The sequence below is a fragment of the Mustela nivalis genome, assembly GCF_964662115.1.
Source record: "Mustela nivalis genome assembly, chromosome: 2".
In the NCBI taxonomy this organism is placed as follows: Eukaryota; Metazoa; Chordata; class Mammalia; order Carnivora; family Mustelidae; genus Mustela; species Mustela nivalis.
The window spans coordinates 36,305,216-36,317,209 of NC_139021.1; the positions used below are offsets into that span (position 1 = coordinate 36,305,216).

Below are 11,994 nucleotides of genomic sequence, written 5' to 3' on the forward strand. Positions count from 1 at the left end.
CCCCTAAAACAGATAGAAAAATCTTTAAAAACTTTTGCATACTCCCCAGATCATAAGAAACTAGTAACTTATTATTTTGTTGAGACTATATGGCAAATACAATTATTTAAATACTATCCTTGACTCTCCATGATTATCGTTTTTGTTTCTAACTTCTGGAACTCCAGCCAATTCCTCCTTCGCTTCCCACCATCCTTATTTCCTTTAGAAAAATCTGCTACCACAAATATGTGGTAAAATATGTGTGTCCCAAGATTTGTGTATTTTTAAAGATTGGAATATTCACATAGCTCATAAAGTAAGTGAGAGGAGATTTAAGTACCCGACCAGCATAAAGTACACACGCTCATGAAAGGAAAACCATGCCTGTTAACCTGCTCAAGTTACTTCTTTTTAAGATAAATAATAGAAAACAGTGAACATAATTTATTTGCATTTTTAAAAAGCCTTTTAGTGATGTTGTTCCTGAAAAATGATTAAGAAAAATAAATTATAATAGAGGTAATAGGGAAGGCCATGTCATGATTTAAGTGATATGAAACAGAGATTTAGGATATGATTGCCCTTGAGCATGGAAAAAAGGCCCTTATTCCTTAACATTCATTTGTGAACCAGCTGTGTTCTAAGTCCTCTAAGAAACTGAAAATGGACTCCCAATCCAAATTATACATTAAAATAAGTAAAAATATAGAGGATCCCTTGAGGATGTGCTGGAGAGAAATAGAGAAAACATGGTGCCAGAATTAGAGTATCTGTTAGTGAAAAGAGCTTAGTGATCACTTAGCCTAGCACAGGTCACTGGATAACCAGACCAGGGCTTGCCCATGTAGCTCAAAGACCTTGAGTCTCCAAGTGCATGTCTGGAGCTGCTTATATTGGTTGGTTCCGCCATACCAGGGATTGAAGCCAGTAAACTCTACTGGAGTCCTCTAGTCTATGCCTTCTGCTTGATTTCCTAAAATGGAGTCCTGGAGTCTTTGGAGCATCAGAAAATAAGAGAATCTTTGTAGTCTTCACCCCACCAAACTGATGATTCCTCCTGCATTTCCTAAGGAAGCTCAGAGAATAGCATCACCTTCTACCCAGGTGTGCAAGCCAAAGATCTGATTGCCATCTTTATGTCTTCCCTCTCCTTTATTCCTTTACCCCCATATCTGCAGTCCCTAAAATTTATCCATTGGTCTCTTTGTTATCTGTCATCCTATCTACTTTTTTCTGACTCCATGCCATTTACCTCCACTCACATCTGCAATACTTCACATTAACTGCCAAACGTGCCTCTGGGCCCTCTCAAAATCATTTAACTCACTGCAGACAGAGCGACCTTTCTCAAAATGTCTATCTGATCATGTGGCTTCTCTGCTTTCTATTTCAGTTACTTCCTACTGTCCTCAGCATGAAGACCATCTTCATCTATCTCTCTAGGCATATCTCTTACCACTACCTGCTACCCAACCCCCAGTCTTCCTGACATATCTATAGTTCCACAGACAAGACTCACTCTCTTCCCTCCTGAGTTTTTTGCATTATCACCTCTCCCCTGTGCTTCTGTAAGATCCTGTGTATGTCTCTGTTTATCACACAAAACTGAAAATGCCTATTTTCCTGCTGACTTTCCCACTAGATTGTCAGGTGTTTGAGATAGGAAATGTTTATTTACCCTTGTGGCCCAAATCCTAGCACAGAAAAGGCATTTTTGAACACATAGATGACTGAACACGAGAAGTGATCATTTGTGACAGAGAGGAGTAAGATCAAATTGGAAATGAGAGCAAACTTGAGTGAAAGGGCTGCATAGTAGATTTAAAAACCTGTTGCCTGTTCCGGTATTGTTATCAGTTTAGCCTCTGCCTGTCCCCCACCTGCACCCCTAATAACTGGGTGCAAAACTTTTAAAGTTTTCTTCATCCAGCCAAATTTTCACTGGCCCTTTTTATTCATACTAAAGCCATTGCCCATCTCCTGCCAGTGAGCAAAGTAGTTCTAAAATTATTAAAACCTTTTGTTACATACAGTTTGATTTCTTTTAAGGTTCTGGAGGCACGGGGTAATTTTCATGACTAGCACATATGTTATTAACCTAAAATTGTAATTGCACCTTTTAGGAATAGAGCAGTTTTATGTCTCCTATTGAAAAATTGTGTTCTACTTGGATGACTTCTACTGGAAGACTTTCTAGATTGAAGTCAATGTATTTGAGAGCTAGGAATGACTCAGGTTTTGGAGAGATAACTGAGATTTAGGGTCAATAGTTGGTAAATAGAGGAAGAAGAGGGAGAGTATTTAAGTTTAAGAAGTTTGCATAAAAACCACCATAATCCCTTGAAATTGGAGCAGGGACTTACTTAAATAAAGACATGGCAGGTAAATGTAAATGAAATTTTTAAAAAGGCCTATATTTCATCAAATAAAGGGTCTTTAGCTTTTGTATACAAAATACCAAGAGACTACAGAATTCAATGATAAAACTGACTTTTTTTCCCCCTTAATTTAAATTCAGTTAGCCAACATATAATTGGCTACATCATTAGTTTTTGGTGTAGGGCACAAGGATTCATTAGTTGTATATAAACTGTATTTTAAAAGGAGTAAATAATTTTAGAATTACTGATAATATCCGTGTACAGAAAAAAGGAATAATGAAATATACCAACCAGTTGAGGACTCTTGATCACTGCAGTGCTTGCTTTTTTAAAAATTCCTCCTTTCCCCTGAACAGTTGGCTTGGAGCCTAATGGGATGGTTCATTTTTCTCTGGGGCATTAGGTAAAGGTCATTCCCTGCAACAAGATGTTGGGCTTGATCTGATGTGGCAAGTCCTACCTTCTTGGAAGTAATGTATGCCTCTGGAACTAATGGAAATACTTGGCATGGGAATTTGAGCAACAATTCTTATCTCTATAAATATCACAATTAATCACTTAATGTAGAATGTGCTCGTAGAAAGCATTTGTCCAGGATACCACCCTGCTTTTTAAATGTTACTTTTCTTGCTCTCACATAAAAGAGATTATATCATTTAAAAGTTACTCAAGATTTATTCTTAGATCTGCAGCTTTGTTTAAGAGCTTTTCCAGAGGTATTTCCTTTCTCTAAAAGAAAGAAAAGGGGGGGGGCAGAGAAGAGTTCCTCTTGATGGACCAAATATTTGGAATACTTGCATAAAACAGCAGAGTGTGTGGCAGATCAACTAGTGTATGTTTTAAAAGAAGACATAAATTTCTTATTTGAAAGACCTAATGGATTCTTTATTAATACAATCAATTGGTTAGGGAAACATAAAGAATAAAGTAACTTTTAAGTGTTTTTTTTTTTTAAGACTTCTCATTGGTAGTAAAAAACATTGATCATAAGCATGTGCTGAGCTAAACTATACCAAGATGTCTGGAGACAATAAGTTGGAGGAAACATGCTGTATATTAAAGATAGAATAGTTAATCCATTATTATGGTGAATTAGAGTTTAAATCAGTACATTTGTATGAAATTGTAACCTGAGACATTGTTTTTTATACAGATGACAATTTTTGGGGTTCTATTTAAATTTTGGCCTCAGTTTTGTGAGTTTAGGAAGAACTTAACTGATGAAAAAATTATGAGTGTTTTAGAGAGGAGACAAGAATATAATAAGCAGAAAAAAAAATTGGCAGTCATAGAAGATGAAAAATTTGCAAAGGTAAGACAAGACTCATTTTGAGTTGAACCATACTTTTATTTTTTATTTTTTAGTTACTTTTTTCTATGGTTTGAATCATACTTTTAAAAGGTATGTGATGTGTGTGAATTTATAGAAGAATTTGGGTGATGGGAAAAATGCAGAGACATTATAGAATACAGATTTTAGTGGCTTTAATCCTTTATAAAGGTTTCAGCCTTTGTTGTGAAATTTTCAAAATTCATCTCAAATATCACCTCTTCCCTGTGGAAGCTTCATTGACCCCGATAGGCAACACAAGCAGCTCACATCCATGTAGTAGCATTCCTAACTCTCTTGGAGAATGCTTTATATAGCCTCATGAACGAACAAGTTTTTTCATCTGTCATCCTCACAGGACTGATTCCCAAAGATAGTATCTGTCTTGTGCATCTGTGATCATAGCACATAGACCAGTGTCCAGCACATGTTCAGTTGTTAATCACTGTTTACTGAGTAAATCAGGAATAAAAAAAATGAATGAATGAAAAGATGTTATGAACTCATGGTAAAGCATTTCAGTATTAAAATTATAGTATGATACACTCACTGTGAAATTTATAAATATGAATTATAAATTGCCCAACCTTCCTATTTGTCTGTTAGTCTGTCCATTTATTCATCCATTCATCTGTATATCCTTATATTTATCAATTTTCTTTGAATTGAAAAAGGGTAAAGGCTCCCAACTAATGTGTTTTATTTATTTATAAGCTTATGCTTATTCTATTTTTTAAAAGAAATTTAAAAGTTATTGAAAGATGCAGAAGTAATATAATAATGCTCATATATACACAGGTCAAAATAAACACTGCTTACATTTTGCCTCATTTTTTTTTCCTCCCTAAAATATTTCAGAAAGAGTAAATCCTACAGAAAGAGCAAATTCTCTTAATCCCAGTTCTGAATTCTATTACCCTCCCTATTCCCAAGAACAACCACTAAGCTTGGGCTATATTCTTCCAGATCTTTTTAAAGATGGTGTTTTATACATGTATGTATACAGTTTCATAAACAATATAGAGAACTATGGAGGTTCTCAAAAAACTGCCAAACTCCTCCAAAGCTGCAGAAGCAGCTTGCTCTGTTTTGATATTTGTATGGTGTATCTTTTTCTATTCAAATATACAGGATAGAGTTGGGTCATGGTGGTTTTGTAAAAACTCTATTCTGCTAATCTTCTGTCATTTAATTGGTGTATTTAGTCTCTTTATCTTTAGTGTAGTTTTTTATATGTTAATTAAGTATTCCATTTTATTTCTTGTTTTGATTGTTCCTTCTGTTTTTCATTTTATTCTGTTTTCTTTGTCTGCATTCCTATGGATTACTTGTCTATTTCTTAGAATTTTATTTGGGTGTATCTTTGTTTAGATGTTTTAGTGGTTGTTTTAGATATTACATTATAGATATGTGATTTTTCCCAGTATATTAGTGTTGACATTTTACCGGTTAGAGTCTAGGAATTACTCTCCCCCTTTAAGTCTTTTTCCCTCACCTGTTTATACTTATTTTAAATATTTCCTCAACCTATACTGAGAACCACTTCAAACCACATCACTATTACTGGTGGTTGAGGAAAATATAAGTCATTTCAAAATGACTTTATATCTATATAAAGCCATCATAAGAAACTGAGGGTTGCTGGGGGGAGGGGGTTTGGGAGAAGGGGGTGGGATTATGGACATTGGGAAGGGTATGTGCTTTGGTGAGTGCTGTGAAGTGTGTAAACCTGGTGATTCACAGACCTGTACCCCTGGGGATAAAAATATATGTTTATAAAAAATAAAAAGTTAAAAAAAAAATAAGAATAAAACAAAATGAAAACTCTGACATTTTATAATTTTTGCCTCAACCCTCAAACATAAATGAGGGAACTCAAAGAGAGAAGAAAAGTCTATTCTATTAACCCATAATTTTGCTCTTTCAATTTTTCTTCCCTCTTGATGCTCCAAGATCTGTTATTTTATTCTTCCTTTTCCCTATAGATAAGGTATTGTTTCTCACATACCACTTTCAAGATTTTTTCTTTGTCTTTAGTTTTCAGAATTTGATTATGATATGTCTTGTGTGGATTTCTTTGGATTTGTGTTAAGGATGGATCAGTTCTTGAGTCTATAGGTTTATGTTTTTGCTAAGTTTTGGGGGGATTTATATACATATTGTATATGTGTGTGCATGTATATGTATATATAAATCTTTTGATCCATATGTATGATTTATATACATATTATATATCATTTATATACATTTACATGGATCAGAAATAGAATGTACATAAATAATATGTGTTTAAATCCCCTATCCAATCAAATTTCTTCTCCCTTGAATACCTTGTAGCTTCACTTTTGAGAGACTTTTATCTTTTTCTTTTGTCTTCTTTTAAGTTCAGTGAACTGTCATTTTATATTTCCTTTTTATATTTTTGGTCTAGTTTGGGACTGAGTTTCTGCATTTATGGTTTGGGGTATTATTTCATATATGCAAATATTTTTATAGGAATATTTAGTTTGTTTTATGGTTTTCCTCTGATTCATGACTGAATTTTTTGGACAGCACTGTCAGCAACTGAAATATGTACACAGCATCATTTATAATAATAAAAAGGTTTTAATGACTTAAGTTTCTAATAGCAGGCATTGATTGAATTATCTATGGTACATACTTTCACTAGATTACTGTTCACCTGTTGATGTGATGATATAGTTTTTTTTTTTATCATTCAGGATTTGAGTGCATAGGACAGTTCATCAGTGGAAACGATGATGTATTCATTTCATCATCCAAATATTCGAGTGTATACAATATGTTATATGGTAGGGATACTGGTGATTGATACAAAGACCCTCCCCTTTATATTCCCATTCTATATTTATTAACGTAGAAGCATTTTCACAACACTTAACGTGAAAAGGATATTTCAGGAGAGGACATATAGTGTGATCCCATTTCCATGAAATTTAGATAATAAGAAATAAATATTAAAATTATAGATTATATCTTTCCCTGATGAGAAGTTTGGATGTATGTTTATGAAAATGTTCACAAGGGTTTTTCTTAGATGCCAGATTTTGGGAGTGATTTTTATGTTCTTCATAATTTATTATTTATTTCAAAATATTTTATGTTAGTATGAAAGAAAATTAAAGAGTTCATGAATTACGTTATAGTAGTAATTAATATTGACTTGATGAAACCACAGGTATGGTACTCACCACAGAATATTTTTTCATCAGATCTTATGACTCCTTTACTTTAAGTTTACACTAATATCGTGTTAATCCTTTTTGGAATAACTTCATTTAATATAATTACAGGATGGACTCAGACAATATGCAAGTTCTTCAGCATCTGCTATCAAAACAGTTACTCTAGCCACTGACCCAGTTTTCGGCCTACAAGCATATGGTCGACAGGTAAGCAGTCACGGTGTCTCCAGATACCACTTCTTCTTTTAAGCATTGGATAGTAGAATGCAGTCACTCAGTTATTCTGCTATAGTAGAGGTGTGCTTGTTTGCAAATGAAGGTAACTAACAAATCATTGGACACTACATCAAAAACTAATGATGTACTATACACTGGCTCACTGAACATAATAAAAAAAAAAAAGAAAATGAAGGTAAACTTATATTAGGAGAGGTTGGAAGGGATTTTCCATGAGCTCTCAGAGAACATTAAAATTTCAGCTCATCTTGGACAATATAATCAATGAAAATACTTTCTGATACATACGAAGAAGATTTAAGAGGCAGAAGTTGAAATGACTCTTATTGGAAAAGGGAAAAAATTAGGCAGATAGAGAACAAGGTAGAATACATTTGGTTGATATATTCTTGGGTTTAAAAAAAGAAAGAAAAACATCAAAGGCTTAATGTCAATTTTTTTTTAAGATTTTATTTATTTGAGAGAGAGAGTGAGAGAGAGCATGAGAGGGGGAAGGTCAGAGGGAGAAGCAGACTCCCCGTGGAGCTGGGAGCCAGATGTGGGACTCAATCCCAGGACCCTGGGATCATGACCTGAGCTGAAGGCAGCAGCTTAACCCACTGAGCCACCCAGGCATACCTTAATGTCAATTTTTTAATTCTTTGAAGTGGACATAAAATTGGCCAGTAAATGACCATCAACAATACGTTCAAGTTTTATGTTTATATTTACATGTATAACTTGTACATTAATATCATTTTTATGACATTTCATAAATTTAATTCATGTCTATTTTTTAATGTTTTTTGTCAAAAGTATTTGTGTCTTAGGATAACACTAGCCCAAGAAACAGTTTGGCATTTAGGAATGTCAAATAAATTCAGCCACTCAGCTAAGATAACCGATAGACTGTAAAACTATTTTTTTTTTATTGAGAAGAAGGGAGATGTCCAATTTTGTAATACCATATTTTGAAAAAGGTAACATCTAAAAGTGTGTGGTATGTAATAATGCCATTTGGAAGAACATTCATTAGCAAATGGGTAGCCTTAAATCTCAGAAACACCATGTAAAAATAAAGGGGGAAATGTGGAATTTGTGATAACAGGCTTCTAAATTTCACTGTCATTTACAAGTCTGTATTACCTGGAAGCCTGAAAAAAAAAATCACAGAATTTGCTTTAAGCCTGTTTCTTTATCTGTTAAAAGGAGAAAGGGGAGAGAGAAGGGAATGACGATGATGATGGTGATGATCTCTTGTCATATATTTTAAGAGTTTTGTAAAGAAACCTTAAAAGCTTTTGGAAACCAAAGGCATTCCATAAATGTAAATTATTATTGTTGTTGCTATTGAAGGAATCCATGTGAATTATTCCAGCAATTGGTAGAGTAATAATACACTGTCATTTTGCAAGTGTGAATGCTCTGTATATACATTTGTTCAGACAGATTTTGCACATTTAAGAATTGCCATTAATCCAAATGTAAAATACCCTCGCTTAAGCATCTAAATTCACAGGGGTGCCTGGGTAGCTCAGTGGGTTAAGCCTCTGCCTTCGGCTCAGGTCACGATCCCAGGGTCCTGGAATTGAGCCCCGCATCAGATTCTCTGCTGGGGAGGGAGCCTGCTTCCCCCCTCTCTCTGCCTGCCTCTCTGCCTACTTGTGATCTCTGTCTGTTAAATAAATAAATAAAATCTTTTTTAAAAAAGGCATCTACGTTCACAATCAAATTAAATATAAATGTAGGTGCCTGCATAGCTGTCAAGAAATCCATAAAGCTTTTGCAACGTTGATTCATTAAGAAATAGTTGTAACACATATAGTCATGGCACATCATTGAATAGTTATATTCAATGATCTGTTATTGAATTTAGTTATATTCAATAAAAGGTTTAAATGAAGAGGCTTATATAAACCATTTTACCTTCAGTTTATTTCCTTGTTCAAACATTTCCAAAATTAAGCTTGAAAATTGTCTTTCTAGCCAACCTGGTGCTACTCCAAGTACATAGAAGCCTTAGAACAGGAAAGGATTCTTCTTAAAATTCAAGAAGAGATGGAAAAAAAGTTATTTACAGGTAATGTTTGCTTTTTGCCTACAGGGTTGTTTGGTTACCTTCTACCATGGATTAGTTCTAGAGGATTTTGCTGATGATTACTTCTTTCTCTTATTTTTGGACAGCCACATCATCTTTCACAAATTTTAAGACTCCTGCTTCAGCTCTGTCTTTGAAAAAGACCGTATCTTCCCACAACATCCAGAGTGAGTTTCCAGCAATAGTCTACCTGCCATTCTTTCTTTCTTCCTTAGAATCCAGCCTTCCAGGAGGCCATTAGCACAGAGACAGCAAGAAGGGATGAAGACTGCCTCCCTCCCCACTGCTCTGACTCACAGCTTAGGAGAACTTCAGTATATGTGTGTGTGTGCGTGCGTGCGTGTGTGTGTGAGCGTGTGTGCATGTGTTCTGTCTCCCTTTCTGTTTTTTCTCCTTTGCTGAGAACCTAACCCTCCATCCCATTTTCAAAGTGACAGTACTCTTGTGGGTATAACCTACTGCTACCAAATGCAAGGTAAGTCACACACTGAAAGTTGTTCAGTGCCACACACGTACCTCTGACACACACGCTCATGCACATGCACATGCAGGCACCATACACACATGCACACACATCCTGCTAACAAACAGATGGGAAGGAGTGAGCACGTTGTGTCCCTTCCAAGTGGCCCAGTCCCCTGAAAAGGAAAGCTTCGGGGCATGACCATTTATTGCTTCTATTTACTCCATCTCTGTTCTTTTCTTCCACAAAGAACAACAGAAGATGAGGCTCTAGCTCAGTTTCCCCAGGTTATTTCCAGCAGAGTTTTCCAAGCTCCATCTCCCCAAGTTGGGAATACACGAAGAAACAAAAAACAAAGAACTGGAAATCGAGCCCAGTCCTTCTCTCCTGCAGAGACTGATAGGACCCTACAGATGGGACTGGCTGCTAATCGAAAGACGTCAGTACCTTTACAAAGTAACACAATAATATAGTGTAGCCCATGTGTGACCGGTGGAACCAGTATTTGAAGAACCCAGTAAAGGTCCTGTTTCTCTTTTCTTCTATCTTCCTGATTAACTTTTTGTGGATTTTGGTTTTCTGGTTCTTGGGAGGGTTTGATGAGCAGGCCTTTATGCTCTTAGCTGGTTCACCTTTTTTCTCTCAGTTTATCCTAGCCACCTCACCCTTCTGCAAGTTCCCCAGACCCTTAGACCATCCTCAGAGTGTCTCAACCTGGAGGGTTTGCTGACCTATCTGTTCATTTTTGGGGGGATCCTTATTACAACTCTTTGCAAGTTTTTTTTGTTTGTTTGTTTTCAAGTTAGATTTTCCATAGCTGTTTATGTTTTCAACCATTTATTTTTCTCTTGCAGGAATCCCTTAAACCAAATTTAACTGATATGGAAGCTCAAGTGATTTCTTGATGGCCTGCTTTAGAGCAAGCCTACCATCTAAATAAAGTTTGGCATGTTGTACTCTCATAGTTTTAAAATGATAGCTATTCTGTACACATGACATATGAGACCATAAAATTTTTTAAAAACTTACTTAGAATAAAATGACTTCCATCTAGGTTAGAAGAATCAAAATGGTTTGCTAATCACTGAACTTAAGAAAGTCTCATGTTATGCTCCTTGGGTAATCTTCCAGTAAATATCCTTGGAGCATTTACTCTCTTTCATTAGCAGACATAATCAGCAGGGGGCTAGGGGCAAATACTCCAAGCAGGACATTCACCCAGAACCTAAAGAGAAGTGACTTCAAGCCCCCTCCCTTTCCCCAGCTCCAAAGGAACCTTACAGTAAAGCAGTGGTTCTTAAATGCAGACTTTAGTGTGTGTAACTGTCACCTGAGGCATTTGCCCACAGGGCAGATTTCTGGGCTCTCCCTCCGAGAGTCTGATTCAGTAGGTCTTGGGCAGAACCCATGAGTCTCCCTCCTTTAACAGACATCCTAGGGGATTCTGATAGATGAGCTCTGCGGATCACTCTTTGCAATGAATGTGAGGGTAAAAAAGAGGAGCTTGAAACGGCAAAAGCCCCCCTATTAACTGGAGTCACACATGAATCAGAGAGAGCCCAGATATACACCCTCTTCTCCTCTTTCCCAGAGAGAAAGGACAAAGTGTCAGAAATGATGCGGGACAATGAACTTCACCAGCTGTAGGCCTTGGGACGCAGAAGCTCTAAAAGACTGTGACCTGCATTACCGGACTGGAAGCAACAGACTTCTGCTCTCTCAGAACCCCAGACAGTATTTTCAAAGTAGAAATTGCTATTCCTGATTCTCTAAAGAGTATTCAAGAAACATTTTAAAGGGGGAAAGGATCAGGAGACACACTTCAGAGAGAGTTTTTCTTCTAAAGCAGTGGTTTGGACACTTGTGAAATCTTAAGAGCCCTTTGGGTTTCCTCTGCTTCCACTCCGGTCCACACCGGGGCAGGGAGGGCTGTGACATATGTTACTTTTCTGTGCTCTGCACCTGATCATTGTTTCTTCCTTTCCTTTCCTAGCTTCCTCCCTCCCTCCCTCCCTTTCTTTCTTCCTTTCTTCTCTCTCTCTCTCTCTCTCTTTTTTTTTTTTTGCTTTCCTTTGATTTTAATTGAACATTTTATAAGAATCCATTTCTCTCCTCTCTTAGCATGTCAGTTATACTTCTTTCTAAATAAAGTTGCCCCAGAATTTGCAACATACATTTACAACTAATAAAAGACTGCTTCCAAGTACTACTGTACCACTTTGTGGGTGGTGCAGGTGTCTTAAGACAGATCGTGTCCATTTCCTCCCTCCTGTCCCTTATTACCTTGCTACCAGTCAATTTCCTTGTCCATGAGCTGT

At 36.2% G+C, this 11,994-nt stretch overlaps 1 protein-coding gene across 5 annotated transcripts in view; it reads left to right on the forward strand.

The window, feature by feature from the left end:
* The window catches only part of RGS22 (regulator of G protein signaling 22), a 117,024-nt gene extending 106,386 nt beyond the window's left edge, over nucleotides 1-10,638 (forward strand). For all 5 annotated transcript variants that reach the window (XM_082722779.1, XM_082722780.1, XM_082722778.1 and 2 more), the window contains 6 exons: nucleotides 3,517-3,675; nucleotides 7,008-7,106; nucleotides 9,102-9,195; nucleotides 9,300-9,380; nucleotides 10,070-10,199; nucleotides 10,531-10,638. In XM_082722779.1, coding sequence (XP_082578905.1) covers nucleotides 3,517-3,675; nucleotides 7,008-7,106; nucleotides 9,102-9,195; nucleotides 9,300-9,380; nucleotides 10,070-10,149 — 513 coding nt within the window. In that variant the 3' untranslated portion in view covers nucleotides 10,150-10,199; nucleotides 10,531-10,638. The remainder of the gene's footprint in view (nucleotides 1-3,516; nucleotides 3,676-7,007; nucleotides 7,107-9,101; nucleotides 9,196-9,299; nucleotides 9,381-10,069; nucleotides 10,200-10,530) is intronic.
* The last annotated feature ends 1,356 nt before the right edge of the window (nucleotides 10,639-11,994 follow it).